Source organism: Astatotilapia calliptera, chromosome 1, assembly GCF_900246225.1.
Source record: "Astatotilapia calliptera chromosome 1, fAstCal1.2, whole genome shotgun sequence".
Classification (NCBI taxonomy): domain Eukaryota; kingdom Metazoa; phylum Chordata; class Actinopteri; order Cichliformes; family Cichlidae; genus Astatotilapia; species Astatotilapia calliptera.
The window spans coordinates 18956319-18977568 of NC_039302.1; the positions used below are offsets into that span (position 1 = coordinate 18956319).

The window sequence follows — 21250 nt, forward strand, 5'->3', positions numbered from 1 at the left end:
AAGTAACTGCCAGAGGTTTCCTTACTACGGTTCGGGGTCGCGGATCTGGCGCGGTAACAGTCCTACAATATTTTCACAGACCGGGCTTTAAGGTAATACAACAAAATAAAATCTGTACCGGTACCAAAAAAAAGATGTATTCATAATACATGGGAAAAGACACAGGGAAACTGAGTTAACGATAAAAACGATCAAAAAATAACGATAAAAATTGATAAAAACCCTGAAAACCATAAATTTCACACCTGAGCCTCAACTCTTGCTCTTGAAATAGTATGTAAAATGAACAGATGTAATAAAATTATTAAAAGTAAGCATTCTGTAGTGAATCTGATTATAAGAAGTGTAATGATGTTGTAAACAGAAAGTCAGTGAGATTTTAATATAAAGACAAAAATAAAAAACAGTAAATACGGCACAACAATGCTCTGTCCTTTTCTCTCCTACAGTCAGTAGGAATAACCCAAACAACCCATGAGCTCTTATGATCTTATGATTAGTCTAATGATTTTTGAACTGATATATCTTCTTGAGCCCCAATGCTCAAGAGGTATGCAACCCACAATGACTTCAAGTTTCCTTTAAGTCAATTCACTCAGTACAACACATAAGTGTGGGATATCATATCCTCGCGTGTCATGGCTGAAGAAACCTTTATTCATGCCTTTAAGGTGGATGACCTGTGATGACATACGCACAGCCCCGCCTGCACATATACCCCCTGTCATCACAGTCATCCCTCAGATTTTACGCTCTTCACCTCACTGAGAATACCTCTGCTGATTTGGGCTAGCTAGCTGTTGCTAGTTAGCTCCGTTGTCTGCCGACTTGACGCAGTTGGAGCACTAACTTCGACTTTTCTTGTGCATCGTTTTGCTTTGCGCTTTGGAATGGACTCCAAACCTAAGCGAGTAAAGCAGAAATCTTTTGTCCACCCCTGTCCTCAGTGGTGCGGTTTCTGTTTTCACAACAAAGACCAGCACGATGCCTGCCCTGTCTGCCTGGGGATTGTCCATGCTAGGAGAGCATTGACAGAGCCGGAAGCCTCTACATTTTGTCACCAGCTCTGGTGCTCAACCCTGGAAAGATGGGTGACGTTTGTGGAGAAAGTCCTGGGATGGACGGCTGTTGCAAGGCATGACACTCTCCTCTCCAACTCTGGGGCCCCGGCTTCATCCGAATCCGAAGACGGATTAAATCACCCAAAAGCGATATTACTAAAACGTGGGACCAATACATAAATTTCCATCACAATAGGTTAACCCTCTGAGCTGTGGAATTGAGTGGAGAAAGTGGAGACACTGCTTTTCCCCCTCTGTTGCCGCCCAAGAGGCACCACTTAAGTTCTGTTCAGGTTGTCAGCCCCAGAAGGCGCTGCACTTTCCTAACACCGTCTCCCAAGCAAAAACCCCTGGCACACAAAATGTCTCAGGTTGTAACTCCTGGTTCGGGTGTGTTAAATGTTCAGGTGACCACATCAAGTATTCCCGCTGTTTTTCATTGTTGTGCCCCAGGAAAGGTGCCTCCAACAAAATGTGTTAATGTACATGTTACCATGTTACAATTGACAACGTCACACCAGCAGTGCTGCAGGTCATCTAGCTGGCTCCCTCAATGGCATGCTTGCGCCACCTCCCCGTGGGTGTTGCAAACCGCAGCTATGGGTTACAGGTTGCAATTCCGTTGATGATTCTCGTTTCCGCAGAGTCATCAACACTACTGTTGGCAACGAGGCAGCAGTGATACTGAGGGAAGAAATAAATGCGCTATTGCAGAAAAAAGCAATATGAGTGGTCCCTGCTTCGGAGACAGAAAATGTTATTTTGTTGTTCCGAAAAAAGGGGGAGGGCTTTGTCCCATCCTCGACCTTAAGTATCTATGAACGTACAAGTTCAAGATGCTAACACTCAGACAGCTTTTGAATTAAGCCGGCCCAGGTGATTGGTTTGCAACAATCGATCTAACGGATGCCTATTTTCAAGTGGCTTTACACCTGAACCACAGGCAGTTCCTGAGGTTTGCATTTGAGGGCATAGCCTATGAATACCTGGGTCTGCCGTTCAGGTTGTTGCCTGCTCCTCGCATCTTTACAAAATGTGCGGAGGCAGCACTCAGACTCTTCAGAGAGAGAGGAACCTGCATCTTAGCCTATCTAGACAACTGGGCTCGTAGCTTGCTCCAGACAGCAAGCGGCGACACAGCTGTCACTGGTTCTGTCACACATTCAGACACTCGGTTTCTTTGTGAACTTTCAAAAGAGCTCGCCAATCCCAAGTCAGCAGATTTCATTCCTGGAAATATGCTGGCTTTCCAGACATGCACGTTTGTTGCAGCACAGAGTGGCCTTGTTTCATCGCTCACTGCCCACTGTTCTTGTCCAAAATCGACCACGATGCACCCTTGGGCATGGACGGGCTGGCGCACCAATGGCCAGATATGCTCCTGTATGCATTTCCCCTCTGGTTCTAGAGAGAGTGCGTTGGCAGTCTCTCTGATTCTAGTGGCCCCTTGGTGGCCCACAAGGTCGTGGTGTGCAGAGATAATCAGTCTGCTAGCAGCAAGTCCTTGGCAGCTTCTTCTCCGCAGGGATCTCCTCTTCCAGACAGGAGGAGAAGTGGTTCATCCGAGTCCAGATCTGTGGCGCCTATATGCTTACCTGCTGAAAGGTCAAACTTGGTTAATAGGGGCCTGCCACCTAGTGTGGTGGCGACAATTCAGAGCGTTAGGGTCTCATCCAATAGAGGCTTCAAGCAATGGTGCCAGGACTGCCACACTCTCCCATTCTAGTGCTCTATTGTGGATGTTTTGACATTCCTGCAGGAGCTGCTGGATAAGGGCCTTTCATTTTCTACAATTAAGGTTTATTTAGCAGCTATCTGCTTGTCATATTATTTATTTTTTACAGGGTGGCACCAGGTGCACATCCCCTCGCCATATGTTTTTTTAAATGGGATTTGCGTGACTTGTCTTTGGTGCTGGAGCCCCTTTGTGGCTCCCCTTTTGAAACCATTGGGTTTGTGGATATATAATTTCTCTCATATAAGACTGCATTGTTTCTCGCTTTGGCTTCGGCAAAGCGAATGGGTGACCTTCATGCTCTCCCTGTGCATCCCTTCCGCACACAGTTCTCTGCTGTCGGCTGCAAGGTCATATTGCGTCCGAATGCTGCATATTTTCCCAAGATCATGCCTGCATCTTATAACTCAATGGAGCTTGAGTTGCTCCCCTTCTTTTGCAGCTGAAGAGCAGAGGAGGATGCATTGTCTTTGTCCAGTGCGTGCACTGGATTATAGAAGCTATCTCACTGGCGTACAGCACTAAGGGCCTTGCTTTGCCCCAGGGAGTGAGAGCTCATTCCACCAGGGGGATGGCAACCTCATGGGCTCTTTTTAAAGGTGTATTAGCTTTATTTTGATACCAAGATTGTTTACAGAGAGTTTGTAATTGCAGAGAAATACTCCATTCATTTTGGCCATGTCATTTTCGAGTAGGAAGCTCAGAAAGACCTTTGGGTAGGAATAGGTTATACAAACTGGATTTTATGATGTGTTCTGTCATCTGACTGAACTGTATACTTTGCCCCCCTCCAATTGCTTGAATAAATAATCAATTTGGTGATGAAGGCTAAACTGTGGCCATCATCTTTTAGATTGTTCATATTACAATAAAGGCAATATCTTGTGTACTTACGGTCTATACTAGTCTATAAAAATAACAGATCCATGGGGCCTATTTTTGTGGCCAGTAAAGTAAAAACTTAGAAGTGCACAGATCATTAAGGAGAGAGTTACTTTTAATGGATGTGGCTGGTAATTATGCATGATGAATGGGGCTACTCAGTTAGCTGCATTACTAGAAGTAAAAGTAGAGGCACTGGCAGTTCCTTGGCAACTTTATAGGTAAAGATCCAAATACACACCATTAGCTATAATTCATAAGCTAGCTGTAAAGTGTAATTTCTTATGTTAGTGCATGGCATATGGCATGGCAATGTCACATGAAATATCAGCTTTCTTTATCTCTCAGTAGTGTATTTGTTATGCATGTGGAAGAGTGTATACCTTGGGGAGACTCAAATCAAATCAAATTAAATCTGCTGGGCTGGGTTAACTAATCAACCTAAATCACATTTGATTGTATACATCCACAAAATCCAAATAGGCAATTTCTCGCATTGTCTTTCTCTTGCGTGTACACACACACACACACACACACACACACACACACACACACACACACACACACACACACACACACACACACACAGAGATAAACACCTATCTTTAGCATAAATAATACTGAAAAATTAGTTTGACACTGCCGCCTTGCCTTTGTATTTTGTTGTTTTCATTAGACAAGGTTGACAATCTGTTGCACGTAATGAACCCACATGACACCACAACTGAGTAACCCGTGAATGCATGGCACAAATACGGGGTAATTAGGTCAACTAATTCTGGGAAATTAATGTAATGAGACTCATCTATTCCCTTGTCTGTATCCATCCACTATCTACTGTCAGTTAATGTGGGGGGGAAAAAAAGATAAAAATGAGTGTGATAATAGTGTGGCCTGTGTGTCACTGTGGATTAGGGTGGATCGTAGTGATGTGGCGTGGGAGGACCGTGGAAATGCAGCTGTTTGAGAACACCTAGGAATGGGCAAATAGAAGCATTGCCAGCATGCCAATTGGGTGTTATGTTTTCTGGCATTTCTGACTGAAAACTGTGCCGCAACGCTCTCTAGAAGACTATGCTACAGGTATCTTTTAATTAACCTTACTGCAGTTTATAAGAAAAATCATAAGAATCAAAAAAATAATAAATACTTCAGCTGTGTAGTGTAGGCAAGTGTCAGAGTTGCTGAAGCAACCTGGTCTATATGAACTGTTTGTGTTCCTGACTGCAGCCATCCATATCCCAGCACAAGTGATTAAAATGATTTGCTCAGGCACGGTTTAGCCCTGCGTTGGCATTTGCAGACACCGAACTGAATTTAGGATGAAGAGAGAGTTGGCAGCTTACTACTCCGTATGCGATGGTTTCACTGTACATCCTCATATCTGGGTAGATGTTGACCAGGTACCAGCGGAAAGTTTTACACTGCAGCCTCTTCCTCAGAGCCTTCCTCTCAGACACATCGCCAATATCAATCCCTGAGTCCTGCATTAAGGAAACAGCAACACACAGGACAACTCAGAGATGCTCACGCAGAGTACAGAATTGATTACCTGTAGATTGTAAAAAGATGACTCAAATAATGTGTCATTGAGGTGCATTGTGCAGCCGTTTGTTGTGCATTTGAACAGCCCCTATAAAGTTTTAATGTTTTTTCTGTTTTGACTTAAAATCCATCTTGCCTTATATTACTAGTGGTGAAAAATAACATTCGATTAAGTGTATATTTAAAAGTACAGCTTTCATTTCAGTTGTTTAAGTGAATTTCTTGGATTTAAGATTGAATTGTTTTTTTTATGTGTCACCTCTAGTTTACTTAAGTCCAGGGTTTGGAAACTTCTTCCACCACTCACAGTTACCATCTGCTGCATGTTGTCCTATGCATTGCCTCTAGCACCACCAACGCCTCTCTCAATTAAGATGAAGAGGATGCAAATATTGCTGATGTGGCTCTCCGTGGTTCAAAAACATCCACAAAATTCAAATTCAAATCAAATCAAATTCAAATTCAAATTTTATTTGTCACGTACACAGTCATACACAGTACGATATGTAGTGAAATGCTTGGACAACTGCTCGTGACCTAAAGAAAACAAAAAAGGAAAAGGCTATGAATAAGATAGGAAATAAATATGAAAAATTAAAAAGGGTAAATTTAACTAGAAAGGAATAAAATATAAATTAAGGTTAAAAATGAAATAACTGTACAACACAAATTAGAATGAAGGGTAAATTTAACTGGGAAGAATAAGATAAAGATAAATATATAAATTAAAGTTGAAAATAAAATAACTGTACAACAAAATACACAATACACAATATAGAACTATATAAGAATGTATGAAGAAATCTAAATATAAATAAATATATACACAATAACAGCAGCTGTACAAGTATTAACCGGAAATGAAGAATATAGTGACCAGTGTTGTGCAAAAACAAAGTCCAGAAAGTCCAGTGTGTGTGTAAGAACCATATGTGTGGGTCAGTACTGTGTGGTGGTGTGATTGAGAGACCGTATCGCCTGCGGGAAGAAGCTCCTCCTCAGTCTCTCTGTGTTGGTCTTCAGGGAGCGGAATCGCTTTCCTGACCTCAGCAGAGAGAACAGTCTGTTGTTGGGATGGCTGAGGTCCTTCACGATCTTCCTGGCCTTGGTCCAGCACCGCCTGCTGTAGATTGAGTGCAGGTCAGGGAGCTCGGAGCGGATGGTGCGCTCAGCTGATTGCACAACCCTCTGTAGAGCTCGTCTGTCCTGCATGGTGCTGTTCCCGAACCAGGTTAAGATGTTTCCCGCCAGGATGCTCTCTATGGTGCACGAGTAAAAGTTCCTGAGCACCTTGGAGGGCAGTTGGAAGTCTCTCAAGCGTCTGAGGTGGTAGAGACGCTGTTGGGCCTTTTTCACCACGGTGTTGATGTGACAGGACCATGACAGGTCCTGCGTGATGTGAACTCCGAGGTATTTGAAGCTGTCCACTCTCTCCACTGGGCACTCGTTGATGACGGGGGTCTGGTAGTTCCTCTCCTGCTTAGTGCTGAAGTCCACTATCAGCTCCTTTGTCTTACTGACGTTTAGAAGGAGGTTGTTCCTCTGGCACCAGTTCTCCAGATTCCTAATCTCCTTCAGGTAGGCCGTCTCGTTGTTATCAGAGATCAGGCCCACCACGACGGTGTCGTCAGCAAACTTGATGATGGTGGTGGAGCTGGTAGTGGCCACACAGTCATATGTGTACAAAGAGTACAGCAGGGGGCTCAGAACACACCCCTGGGGGGCTCCAGTGCTGAGAGTGGTGGAGGCTGAGACATGTCCGCCCATCCTTACTGCCTGTGGTCTGCCAGTTAGGAAGTTGGAGATCCACTGACACATAGATGAGCTGAGTCCCAGATGCTCCAGCTTGGTGGTGAGTGTGGAGGGAATTATGGTGTTAAATGCAGAGCTGTAGTCTATGAAGAGCATTTTAACATAATTCCCCCAAAAGTGAACTCAGATAGATGCAAACTTCGGATGAGCACTATGCTCATTTTGAGGCTCTCAGAGGTAAATTAACACTGATGATTTCACTGTGTGGTTAATTCATGGGGCTAAAGCTGGGGCAAAATTTCATGCTTCTTGAGTACAGGCTCTGTTAAACGCCTCATTATTGACTGAATGAATTGCCTGCAGATGTTCATCTATTCATAACATGGATTTACATATTCAAACAGATTATTCAGGACAAGAAAAAGGATTCAGTGAACAAACATTTGACTTTGCCTTTGAGGGATGCTACATTTAACATAAGATGACACAGCGTGCATATTTATTTTGATTGACCAAATCCAAGATCAAATAAAAATCTTTTTTTTTTATGAAATCCTTGAAATTTGACACTAATACAACTGTGAAAACACGCTGAAAATATTACGTAAGTATATGTGAGTATAGCCTCAAATGCCTCAAATGAAAAGACTGAAAAGAGTAAATCAGCGGCATTTCTGCTCCAACATATTGAATAAATGACGTACAGCGCCTGTCTTTGCATTTAATTTTGTTCTTTCTGTATTATTCATTATTTCACTCCCAAGTCACACTATAATCCAGTTACTTTCTTTAATTAATCTTTTAAATTATTATTGTCAGCCTTTACAATGGATTTTCTAAATGCTAATGTCCTCATTTAAACCATTTTCTTGAATCATATTAAGCATTTATTTATTCAGTGGCACGTATTTAATTCAGGCCAGTCTGTAAGTCACAAGAAAATCATTTCATTTGAGCCTTCAGGAGGTGTCAGGGGCCTCGTTCAACTAAGCATCTGTGATGGGAGGAGAGCAGCTGATAACAGATGACACTCAACCCTCAACATTTAGATTAGGTAGCTGAAGACTGGACTCAGCCTGATCATCCTGAAATTTATGGTGCTTTTCTCTGATATGATCGCTTATTTGTGGGTTTGCACATCTGACTTTATAAATACTCCCTTTGGATTATGTCACAAAAGGAAAACAGTCAATCATGCTGTGAGAAATTATGAAGTTCTTGTTTTGATGTTATTTTTAGGGTTTTGGAAAGGAACCATCATTCTTTGAAGACTCTTTCTGAATAGTGAATGAATGCCACTAAAGAAGAGCTTGTTTATTTTCCTTGTCTGCACACATCTAAAGTATCAGCAGTCCAATCGTGTAAAAAAAATCACAACAATTTCCAAGGGATTAACTTTTTTCATTGCACATTGCACTACTGACAAGGTGTAAGCTGACATTCCCCACCCTCAAATCCATGTGTGACTTGTGCTTGTTGTCATTAACATGGTCACTGACCTCCAGTGGAATATTCCAGGCCATGTAGACGTGGCTTTTAAACTCATCCATCCAAACTTCTGCAACTCTGAGGGCGTTTCGACGTACGTGCGATGTCAGGTCCTCAGTGTAGGGTTTATGAGCACGCTCTATGTGGGCGATGCGAGCACAAGGCAGGACTTCGATGCTGCCTCCACACTGCCACACCTGGATTTAAGTATTCCAAATACAAAGAAAAGAAAGTTCTGTTAGTTTTTTCACAATAACAACCCAAGCTATTGTTGTGCTGTTTAAAAGTTTATCTTGAAATATTCAATTAAGTCACAAAACAGACAGATACCCCAGAAGACTTTAAGAAAACACAGCTGCACCACAGGCTGCACAGATGTTGCTGTTACACACTCTAGGGCCTTGTACCTGATGCTCATGCTAGCAAGCAGGCCCTCTATGGAGCACTGAAAGTGTCTAAAGGATACTTTAGAAAGGGACGAGTTTCAATAAGCTGTACTGTGCTGCCAGAACTGGCAATATACAGGAAACTTTTTTTTCTGCAAAGACCTGTGACCCATTTTCTGTTGTTTTTTTACACTCACAGGCCACCTTATCTCATTAAAAATGCCAGTATAATCAGCCAATGACAACCCAGCAGCTTAATGTATTTAGGCATGTAGACATGGTCGACACAATCTGCTGAAGTTCAAAGTGGGCATCAGAATGGGGAAGAAAGTTAATTTGAGGAACTTTGAACATGGCATCGTTGTTGGAGCCAGATACGCTGGACTGAGTATTTCAGAAACTGTTGATCCATTAAAATTTCTCACACACGACCATCTCTAGGGTTCATAGAGAAAATTACAGAAAGCAGCAGTTCTCTGAGTGCAGATGCCTTGCTGATGCCAGAGATTCGAGGAGAATGGCCACACTGCTTTAAGCTGGTAGGAAGCCAACAATAACTCTAACAAAAACTCATTAGGCAGAAAATCATGTCTGCTGCAGAAGACCACACCAGTTCACCAGGGGCGATCGTGGCTCAAGAGTTGGCAGTTCGTCTTGTAATCGGAAGGTTGCCGGTTTGAGCCCCGGCTCCGACAGTCTCGGTCGTTGTGTCCTCATATAATGAAGACCTCTGGGAGACTCAATGCCCTAGGGCAAGACACTTCACCCTTTGCCTACTGGTGGTGGTCAGAGGGCCCGGTGGCGCCAGTGTTGGGCAGCCTCGCCTCTGTCAGTGCGCCCCAGGGCAGCTGTGGCTACAATGTAGCTTACCATCACCAGTGTGTGAATGTGTGTGTGAATGGGTGGATGACTGAATGTTGTGTAAAGCGCTTTGGGGTCCTTAGGGACTAGTAAAGCACTATACAAAAACACAGGCCATACAGGCCATTTCATACAGACTAGATTAACGTTGTTTCGGGTGATGAATCTCAATTTCTGATGCGACATGATGATGGCAGAGTCAGAATTTGTTCTGAGCAACAAGAAATTATGGATCCATCCTGCTTTGTATCAGTAGTTATGACTGCTGGTGGTTTCACGGCGTGGTGGATGCTTTCTTGGTACACTTTGAGCCCCTCGGTACCAACTGAGCATTGTTCCACCCATCCAGCAACTGTTTGATGCTATCATGTCAAGAATCTCTGAGGAACATTTTGAGCACATTGCTGACTCTGTTTTACAAAGAAAAGGGAATTTCCTTCTTAGCTCTCTTCTGATGTTTACATCATACCTGAAAAGTCAGACTGTTACTCAAGTGCAAGAACAGTTTTGGAAACTTCACAGTCAGTGCAGCGGGCCATGATGACATCGAGACTGCATAAAGCACGTAGTGGCTAACAAGCACAGGGCCTTCATTATTTCTGCTGCCTACTGTATCCTTGACTGTGAAGAGGGAGTGCCCGTGGTGGAGAATGTGGATAGTCCTAGTGCCCAGGAGGAAAAGCTTGACTCTTTGACTCTAAAAGCTAGTGGCACTAAGTCCTCATATAATGAAGACCTCTGGGAGACTCAATGCCCTGTTGCAGGACTTTCTAAAAACTTTTCCCAACTGTAATAATCCCATCCAAGAAAATGGAGACCGTTAATGAACTCAGAATGCTGACTGAAGGGAAGTTTTGCTAAATACAATACATTTGTATAATGACAAACACTTCTTAATGGATTTCTGTTTTGGGAAAAACTTTTTAATCGACATGAAATGACACGTAAAATGGTTGGTTTGGTGACTGCGGTTATTATAAAACACACTTGATTTATATTAACATTTACAATTTCCCCATATTCTTCAACAACCCAATCAGAAATATGAACAATTTCAATTTTTATTTAATTAGTGCATTAGTACATCAAAAAGATTATGAATTTCAGAGTAAGAAAAAAGAAACTTTGAGTGGAATGAAATGAGACTTCAATCTTGGAAGGATATGAATTAGAAAATAAATTGGGCTGTACAGTTCTGCTGATTGCTATCTGAAGAATGTGAATGGCCTCTCAAATCATCCAAAGACTTCAACAAAGCAATGAAGATGTGTTCTTCTGCGTACATGCTCACATTTGTGTGGGTTTGTCACAGGAGATGTCACTAACAGAGCCTGTGGAGGATGCTAAGAAATCACTTAAATGTGTTGAACTCAGCATTATCTCAGAACACCCAATGCTTCAGTGTGAATAAGCTTTAAATGATCACACTGTGCTCTTATGTGAGGACCAAATAGCACAGCTGACATCCTTCCTGTTATTTTCATCATTTTCATCAACCCGAAGAAAACACAAAAAGCATTTGCTGCAAATAAGCATCATCCAGCACAGAGAACAAACATAAGCTGTGGCATACACTCTGGATACAATTGGGGTAAAATTGACACAATTTCTGCAGATGAGTTAAATCGTCAAGCAAATCTGGTCATGCATTTACTTGTCAGTGTTGTTCTTTATTTTCTCTTAAAAAAGAAATCAAATTCAAAACAAGGAATTCAAATTCATGGTTGGTAATGAGGTGACGATTATGTACATGATAATGAATTTAATGGTTCCTTGGTGAAAGCAGCTGGAAAGCAGCTGATCACACACCTATTTAAAAGTTCAGGCCACAAAACCCCCTGAGGATCACCTTAGTTTATTTATTGTGTATTTTAAGGTGCAGATCAGGTTTAGCAGATTTCCACAAGTAATACCAAGTCACTGGTTCATGTGGTTGTTAACGCCTGAAAAGAAACTGCTCAGTTGTAGCAGCTGTTGCTCAATTCTTCTGTGTCCCAGAAGAAAACTAAAACACCAGATTAAAGACTAATATTCTCATTCATGCAGTTTCCAAAAGCAGATCAGTGGCATAACTTTTTCTTTCAAAGCTTAAAATTCAGTCAAGTGCACATATGCAAACAGATTAGCACACTAATACAAAAACAAACAAACAAACAAACAAAAAAAGAAACTGACCAGAATTTTAAATCCTTTGTATTTTGCTGTTTTAATTTGTGTGTTTATTATGTCTTGAGCTGAGCAAATAGGTGGATTTTAGGTCCCTGAAAGCTCTAATGTGTCAGATATACTTAATAACAGCTAAAATAACCAAGTTATAGAATTAATAAACTAGCGTTAAATATTATATTGGATAGCAACGACTTACAAAAGTGATATATTTGTAGAGTTTATCTATCTACAACAACAAAAGGCAGTAAACGCACAGTTTGCATCTGTGACCAAGCAAATGCCAACGATGATAAAAATGCTGAAAATCATTAACAATCTTAGCAGGCCAGCATGTTAATGTTTCCAAATTAGGCTGTAACCCAAAGGTCAGCAGAGTCTGACTATACTAATATTTGTTTTTGGATATATTTGTTTACAAATAAACAACAAACTGAAGTGTTTACCATTATTGTTATGAATGTTTGAATGTCATGATATGGAGCTCAGTGATATCTGTGGAGATATCTTTAATACAATTAATTGAAATTCAACAAACAGTTGTTAGTTACTTTGGCCTGAGCTCAAATTGTGGACTGGTCGGCTGGTAAAAGTTAAGATATCACTGGATAACATATTACTTTGGTGGCAGTTTCAATATTGCACCAATTTTACAGCTTAAACAACTCTGCTAGGACTTTTTATAAAACATAATCAGTTAGGGCTTCTATGCAGCAGCTTTCTCCATTGTTTAGTGTCAACTTTCTTTTCTGACAATGAAAAAAAATAAATAAATAATTTTTGCTTTTGTTAAAGCCGTGCAGTTAACCACTAATTTCCAGCAGCCTGTTTCTAAATTCATTTCAAGAAACAGGCCATTACTGTCAGGACAGAAGTCTGAGCCTACCATTATTATGGATGCCTATATTGTTATTCTTTTCAAAATACAAAGCCTTACACGGTTACCCTTCCCCTTGAATGATCAAACCCACCACCTAATTTGCATGTTCATTCATACACTCTGTTTTCCAGTGTGTCGCCAAAGCAAAAAGCACAGCTATGCAGCTACTGCAGCAAACACTTACACCACACTTTACTCCGAGGAGTTGGCACAATGTTGGATGAGAAACTGCTCTCAGTCTCCATGCTGTCAAACAGGAGTTTTATAAACCTAATTGCGACACTTAATTGGGCCTTGTCATTACGGGTGGCGGGACTGTTCACCCACACGGTGATACAAATAAATCACTGCTTCACCATTTACAGTCCATGAGCCTACTTTGTGTTATTAAGAGTCAGGTCCTCACTCTTCCAAGTCTCCCTGACTCCTGATGATAGAACGATCTCAGGCAGAGCTGCACAACCTCTGCCTTTTCTTGTAAGCTTAAAACCTTCTCAAGAAATAACTCACGTCACCCGCTCAAACCCCTTCCTTCCAGATCCTCTTGCAAATATACTCATGTTTAAATATCCTCTTCCTCACCATCTAAGTGCTCTTCCTCTTAATTTCTTTTTGTAGAACTTTTCAGCCAGAGAGCCTGTCTCACATTACAGCTGTGTTTGCTTAGATCTATTACCAGGGCACCATCAGTCTGAGCCTAAGCTAATTTTACTGCTGCCCTCATCATAATTTGCTTTGGATAAGAGCAAGAGCTAAATACCTTTAATGTAAATGTAATGTGAGTGGAAGTGCTTCATTCATTTTTCTGTGTAGTGGTGCCACTTACCAAACAGATTGTGCAGTGGTTTAAAGTGGATTTTGATGAGAGTAGCCACAAGGTTACTTTGCAAAAATCTTTGAGGATATGAAGCATACCGGCAAAAAGCTTTATGGTGCAGCCAAAGTCCTAATCAGATTACATATATGCAGGCTTATCTACTTAATCATTTCATGAACTTTTGTTAACTTCTGGTTTGTACATAGTTTGCAGCTTTAGAGTGTCAAATATTCACTTCCTGCAGGCTTAAAAGGCAACATGTAAAATGTTTGTGTTTTTCTTCTTCACTGAGAACAGCAGCTACTTGAAGTTGTGTTCGTAACAACTGATTTCAGCATTTTCACAGGCAAAAAGATGAAGATGCACATGAAACACCTCAAAGCACTTTTTTGGCATGAAGTATTTCTCTGCTTCCAAGTATACTCAGGATATCAGAATAGTTAGTCTTTGTTACTCCATGTTTAACTGAAAGATAAACACATTTTACGTTAATGTTATGCATAATTAAAAAATAAATAAATCTGAAATCTGCTCTTAAATCACACACACACTATAAATCAATCAATCTATGAATACCTTGTTTCTAGCTGGGAAGACTTGGAGTTCACAAGTTCATGTATCAGTCTTGCTATAGCTGCATCCTGGAGGTGTGCAAATGAAATAGGGTGCATTTTTGTATTAAATACCATGCCCTTTAATAAAAGCTGGCATGCATTTAAATGCCAATAGATGTAAAACTATGATATATATCTATCTGTGAATAGATTTTCAGCAGGATACTGCAGGGAATGTTCTAGAGCTAATTTTATCCATTTGCACTTAAAAGAAAACGGCAAGTGAATGGAAAATTGTGTGTACACTGGACTCTTGCTTATGCAAATGAGTGAATTGTCCTATACAAGGACACAGCTGATGTAATTCTGACACGAACACCTTGATGTGACAGCTTGCTTATGACTGAAATGATGCTTCTGAAGCACCATAAAGTCCTGTGATTTTATATATGCTACTTTAGGAATTCTATTTTTTTCACTTCATGCTTGTCTGCGTATCTGAAGGTATCTGCTTTCATCTCCCTGCACAACCTCTCCTGTCCCTCCAGAAACCTTAACTGGCTTTTAAATAAACTCCCTAATATTTCCCACTGCATTCATTTCACATTTCCTCAGTATTTTGTGATAATAAAACCCTTCACATCAAAGCGCAGACTTACTTTAAAGGTAAAGCTTGACTTCCTCTTTTCTTGCCCAGAGCGCAGAGTTAAAGCAGTGCAGACAATTGGTGTAGAGTTTCCACTGAGCGTGTATCAGCTTGCACTCTTTGTTGTTTGAAAGGCAAAACACATTTCCCCGTCCTTACCGCAGAAATGCTGAACCATTTGCAGACAATCCTAAACACACCAGGCAAAGTATTTCTAATTGACCAAATCAGTCTTATTATGTGTTTGTGTATGGCACAATAAAAAAAGATTATGTTAATTTAAGCCAGGTTCAGACACTCACTTCATTATGTTAATGTGTTTCTCATGTTGGTTTTGAATTTGAATAAAAGTCACAGGCATAAAACTCAAAAACAATCATAATAATGGTTTGCTTAAATGTTAAATATTATGTAAAACTCATATCTGAAGCAAATTAGACTTTAATTTGGGCTTGACCCAAAATTTCAGTGGAGTTTAACTTGGATCACTCAGAAGAGAAGCATCTCCATCATTTTACCTTAGACTGAAGTTTCACTGCTCGTTGAATTAAAAAGTCGAAATCCACATTCAGCTGTAGTGATGCATATAAATGTTTCTCAGGAGTTTTAAACTCTGTACAGTCTAACAGGTGTTTAATTTATGTGAGAAAGGCAGAATGTAGCCAAAACAAGTACATCTTCAATGATTTCACTGCCTGTTCTCAGTCGTGAGAACTGCAAAACCTCACAAGGTGGTGTCGCATTAAGCTATCCTTTGAATAACTGTAAAATTAATCAGCACCTTTTTCCATTCCCGGAATATCTCCTACAGCAAACTTACTAATGGACGTGGATATGCTAATGCCGTCAGAGTGTAGGCGATAAAACGAGCAACTAAATTGTATATTCTACCTAATAAATGGTGACACTGAAGAGAAAATTATTAGGGGATCTTCCAGCCTTGATTAGTGTAGTGTGAAGGTCCCTCTTGCTCACTGTGGTCATTAATTAAAGCTCAGAGATAAACAGTCAGTCAAATACAACATAAGTTTTAAAACCCACTCATACAGCGTGTGGGGAGAACTCTTCACTTTCACATGATTTATTCTCAGTGCTATCAGTCCCTGTCGCACACTGCGTGCAAAATATTGTTAAACTATGAGAACTAGTGCTTCAGCAAGTGTTCTTTGAGATTTGCATATTTAGTACAGAATGGCTAATATACAAAATACACATGCACTCATGCCTGCATGAATCCCATGCCTGAATATTGTCAGTTAGCTAAAGCTGGAGAAATAGACTTTTTATTAAATTTTTAGTGTCTTATAGAGACCTAGAATCCTGCACTTCATAAGAGCACTGTTTGATATATTCTAGAAAGCGTAGAACCTAAATATTTTAGTTTTTATTATGCCAAACAAGCAAATCTTACTTTCATTGTTATACTGTAATATTTCTAAAATGTTTTCTGACATTTTTAAGGACATCTGATCGACTTATTAAACATGTTATTGACTTGACAATGGCTAGAAAAATAATATTATCTACACTGCTCTATAGATGTTTTAAGCACAGTGGGAAATATAAAGAACTGTCCTGCAGCAGACGGTACGGGTCCTTCTGGGATTACACTAAGAGACCAAAGACATGGAGACAGTCTAAATCCACTGGAGAACTGTGGCAAGATCCCCAAGATGCTCAGAACAACTTATTGCCAAGCACATTGGAAAAACTTTGCACAAGTCTACCTAAGAGAAATAGTGATATTTTAAAGGTAAACCTACATTTTTTATTTTTTCATTTGCAGACTACAAACATGCCAACTTTAAATGTGCATCCATCATGTTGTCTACTCAGGATTTTTTTTTCTTTTTTTGACCCTAACTCAGGTCTGAATGTTACTCTTGAAAAAACCCCCTCAAAAAGCTAATAAGGAATAAATGCATATAAATGCAACTTCTTAGGAGACAGGGATGAAGTAATTCATACAGGCAGCATGTGAAGATTCTTAGCCTTGAATTATTAATGAAAAATCCTGTTTTATGTTACAGAAGGGAGATTAACAGACGGATTGGTGCTGTGGCCACAGTGATGCGGATGCTGTCTGTTGTGGTGAAGAGATAGCTGAGTGTAAAAGTGAAGCTCTCGATTTACCGGTCGATCTACGCCCCTACCGTCACCTATGGTCACGAGCTGTAGGTAGTGATCGAAAGAATGAGATCGCTAATACAAGCTGCGAAAATGGGCCTCCTCCGAAGGGTGGCTGGCCTCTCCCTTAGAGATAGGGTGAGAAGTTTGGCCATTCGGGAGGGGCTCAGAGTAGAGCAGCTGCTCCTCCACATCGAAAGGAGTCAGTTGAGGTGGCTCGGGCATCTGACAAGGATGCCTCCTGGGTGAGATTTTCCAGGCATGTCCCAGAGGGAAGAGGCCCCGGGGCAGACCCGGGACACGCTGAAGAGATTATATCTCTCGGTTGGCCTTGGAACGCCTTGATTTTCCCACGGACAAGGTGGAGGAGGTGGCTGGGGAGAGGGAGGTCTGGGCTTCTCTGCTTGGGCTGCTGCCCCCACGACCCGGCCCCGGATAAGCGGCAGAAAATGGATGGATGGACGGATGTTTCCTTTACTTAAGAATGGCTTATTGAGAGCCACCACTGAGAACATTTCTGATGAGCAGTAGATCAACCAAAGGGTCAGATGTATTAGTCGGGTCTTGTCTGTTTTCTTGCTGGATTTTTTTCTAGTTGTTAGGTTCAGAACCTTCAGATACTATTCAACTGCTGCAGGTTTTATTTTTAGGAAACATGTTCTTTGGTCTTTAAGGACATACGCCACACAATTCTGAGATATACCAAGTTTTCAGTTTATAGCAATCATGTTGCTGGTGCAAAAATACTATTTTATTCCTGTCAGACTGCTTTATTTGGCATTGGCAACCTAAAGAAATGGGAAAATATTAGGATATTTTGCAACAGGCTGATGGTAACAAGTGCCTAAGGATGCGATTAAAAATTATATAGGTAGACACTACACTGGTTCATCTGTTAAATCAAGTGTCTTCTTTAAATTCTTAATTAAATCATAGTCATTGTTTAGTGGCTTCATGACCAACCAAACAAACCAAAAATACGGAAAGAATCAAACACGAATACAGCATTACTCTAAAAAAGTAGAAGGACTGGGTGGAAAATGAGGGAAAACCAAGGCCAATGTCTAAAAAGAAAAATCCCTGAAAGACCTTCAGAAAGCTTGACGAACTATTGCTCAAGACCACTCTATAAAAATTACCTTAAAAGGTCCTTGGAAGCAAAACTGAGAGGAATAAGGGATGACTCAAGACTTTTTCACAGTACTTTAAATCTCTTTGTCTAAGTCCTCACAGAAGAAAACAGTGTTTTTCTTTAAAATGTTGCTGTAGACTTATTTTACCTCCAGAAACAACACTAGAAAGAATTTAATTCAACAGTCTGTATTATGAGTATCTCCTGGTGTGTTTGCACTGGGAAATTCCCACCACTCAGAGGTGCTTTTACAAAATAAAAGCCTGCAGTCTGAACCCTGATGAGCACAGTTCTTCTGTATAGAGTCGATACCGAATCCTTCTAGTCTTTTTTTCTTTAAATCCAAGTAGTTTTCTTCTCACTCAAAATTTTACACAGACATTTTGGTGCACTGGGTGAAGGTTTTAACATAATAATCAACCACATTTATCTTCACAGTGATATAGCTGTTGTAATGCCAAAAGCCAAGAACAAAGTGAAGCTCCTAGAGCAAACGTAGCTAAGAGTGGTTATACTTACATCTAATATTTTTCTTAGGAAAAAGGAAACCAGCAATGTTTTTTGGTAAGTGGAAAGATGGCTTATGAATGATGTCAAACACTAATAACAATTTCAGTATAAAAATTAAAACCCAGTGAGAGTAGTATGGTCTTATAATGTTACTCCTACTGAAATGACTTTGAATGGGCAGGCCAAAGTAGAGAAGCCGGTCTGAGTTATGTGAACAGACTGGTATTTGTTGGGAGTCATTGAAGTTAATTCTGTTAATATGGCTCCGCTTAAAACAGCGTTTCTGCATTTGTCTCAGTACACTATAAAACTATTTTACTGTTACAAGTGTCCAGCTGCTTACTGCAAACCACTGCCATTTATGGGATTTAACTCTGGCTCATATAGCATTACCGTATAACAAGGATCATCGTATCCATGAAACTGCAACATTTCTCATTTTTATACAAGACGGCTGCGATGCTGTTCCCATTACCCCTGTTAGAAAAAAGACTTGCTCATTGATTGTCCTGTTGGTCTGAGATTACGCAGCGGGGTTCAGTAGATTTTCAGCAGAACAGGGGTCATGGAACTCAATCAGCGCTGTCTTACAATTACAGACTCGGTCATTATGTTACAATGTTTTGTTATTCGTTCATGTATGATTACAGAGAGCTAAATCTTTTTAAAATTTTATATGGTGGAGAACTTCAAAACAGCATTATGCAGTGTGAATACTGAACACAAAATTGAGCTGGTAATTTATTCACAGGTACTGCTAATGTGAATGTGGCTTTTGTTTCAGATTCACTCACCTGCAATTGATACCCAAAATATTGAGATTAAGACTAAAATAATGACACGTGGGAAACATTTTGTGAATGTGAATGTGTTTTACAAGACACAAAGCTTGTATATTCATACACATTATTAGATACACCCTGCTAGTTCTGGGTTAGACCTTCTTTTGCCTCCAGAACTGCCCTAATTCTTATTGCTGGAATCATTCCATAGTGACATGATAGCATCACACATTTGCTGCAGATTTCAGTTGCATGTGTTATCTTCTGCAGCTGAAGCCCATGTCCTTCAGCGTTCAACATTTTGTTCATTCAGAGATGCTCTTCTGCATACCTTTGTTCTAACAAGTGCTTATTTGAATTACTGTTGCCACTCCCTGGATATTTTCCTTTTCTGACCATTCTCTGCAAACCGTAGCGCTGGGTCAGGATCAGTACTTTGTGAAATAGTCAAACCATCATCTGGTACCCACAACCACAGCACATCTTAAATCTTTCTCTCCTATTCAGCAGATAATCTTGAGCATATCTACAGGTGTGCCCAGTAGCCACATGGGCGGTTGCCCGTGGCGGCATCGTGGTGGGGGCGGCATCATGGCATGGGCAAAAAAAGTTGCTCGCACCCATGCTGCCCCGACATCATGACAGCGCATTTTGGGGATTGCAGGAGAGTTCTCCCAGGGCACCAAACATGCCAGGACCACCCGTGGGTGTGCCTAATAATGTGGCTGCACACATGGAAAAGATATATATAAATCTTATAAAGTTTGCATCTGTCTTGTGTGAAACGTGTATGAGAAGCATACAAGAATGAAAACAGATATAAGATCCCTTGAAAAATTATATAAATGAAACTTGTATGTTTTGGATACTTACTAAAACAATATATGAAAGTAATGAGAAAGTGGCCACTTTCATGAGTAAATCATATAAGCCTTATATGATTCACCATATGAAGTAAGCCAAATCTTATGCAAGTCTTTTATTTCTTTTCCATATGGGTGATGAGAATATATTTAAATTTAAATATACATTGCGTGACATTGCTGTTTGATTTTGTATATGCTGAATCGAAATAACTAATTTGCTGTATTGGAATACTTAAACTTACTATATGTGTTGTCTATTACATGTGCAGCACATAAAGTATTTCTTCAACAGATACATAAAAAATCCTGATGCTTGGTAACTGATCAAACTGCAAGTTTGATTAAATGACAACTATCATTTTAAAAATTATCACAGAAAATAGTTCAGTTTGATAACTGGCCTTAATATTTTTTTTTTTGTTTGTTTGATTGATTCGAAGTCCTATTTATGTGTTTTACATTGTTTTGTTTTTTTAAAGCTCAAACAGATTACACTTTTTTTTTATAGCAAATTAAATTGCTTGGTGACTATTTGGCTGAAATCTACTGTGTAAATCATTATGATGACAGTAATGATGCTTTATTGCCACTTCCATAAATACTGTGCACAAAGGCTGCTGCATAATTGTTTTTCATAGCCCTCAATGATTCTCATTTCTCAACACAACCATCCTGGCACTGTTAGAGTGATGATGTCTGCTTTGGTATTCTTATGATGCATTGTCCTAGGCTGACTTCACTGGCGTGATACCCAGTATTCACAGGTGTTTGGGGAAATCATTTGTATTATAATTTTGTTTCATGGTCCTGTGGCAATTTGCTGTGCATTCCACCGTACAGTCTGACTTGAAGGATAACCTCAAAAAAATAAATGATATATATATATTTTTTAATGCATCCACCTTCAGTTTTCAAAAAACAAATCATCCCAGTGTTCCTTGAAGCTCAAACAGAGAACCAGCCCTGTTAGAAACAGGTCAGATTTGTGTTACGGATCTAACGATGCTTTGTGTTTTATTGTGGACATGACTCAGACTCCCTAAGACAATCCTTCAGCATT

At 40.3% G+C, this 21250-nt stretch overlaps 1 protein-coding gene across 1 annotated transcript in view; it reads right to left on the reverse strand.

Moving 5' to 3' along the window:
* The window catches only part of galnt18b (UDP-N-acetyl-alpha-D-galactosamine:polypeptide N-acetylgalactosaminyltransferase 18b), a 102664-nt gene that overhangs the window by 20502 nt on the left and 60912 nt on the right, over nt 1-21250 (reverse strand). The window contains exons 7-8 of the mRNA XM_026167872.1: nt 8475-8660; nt 5025-5162 (exon numbers count right to left, since the gene is read on the reverse strand). Coding sequence (XP_026023657.1) covers nt 5025-5162; nt 8475-8660 — 324 coding nt within the window. The remainder of the gene's footprint in view (nt 1-5024; nt 5163-8474; nt 8661-21250) is intronic.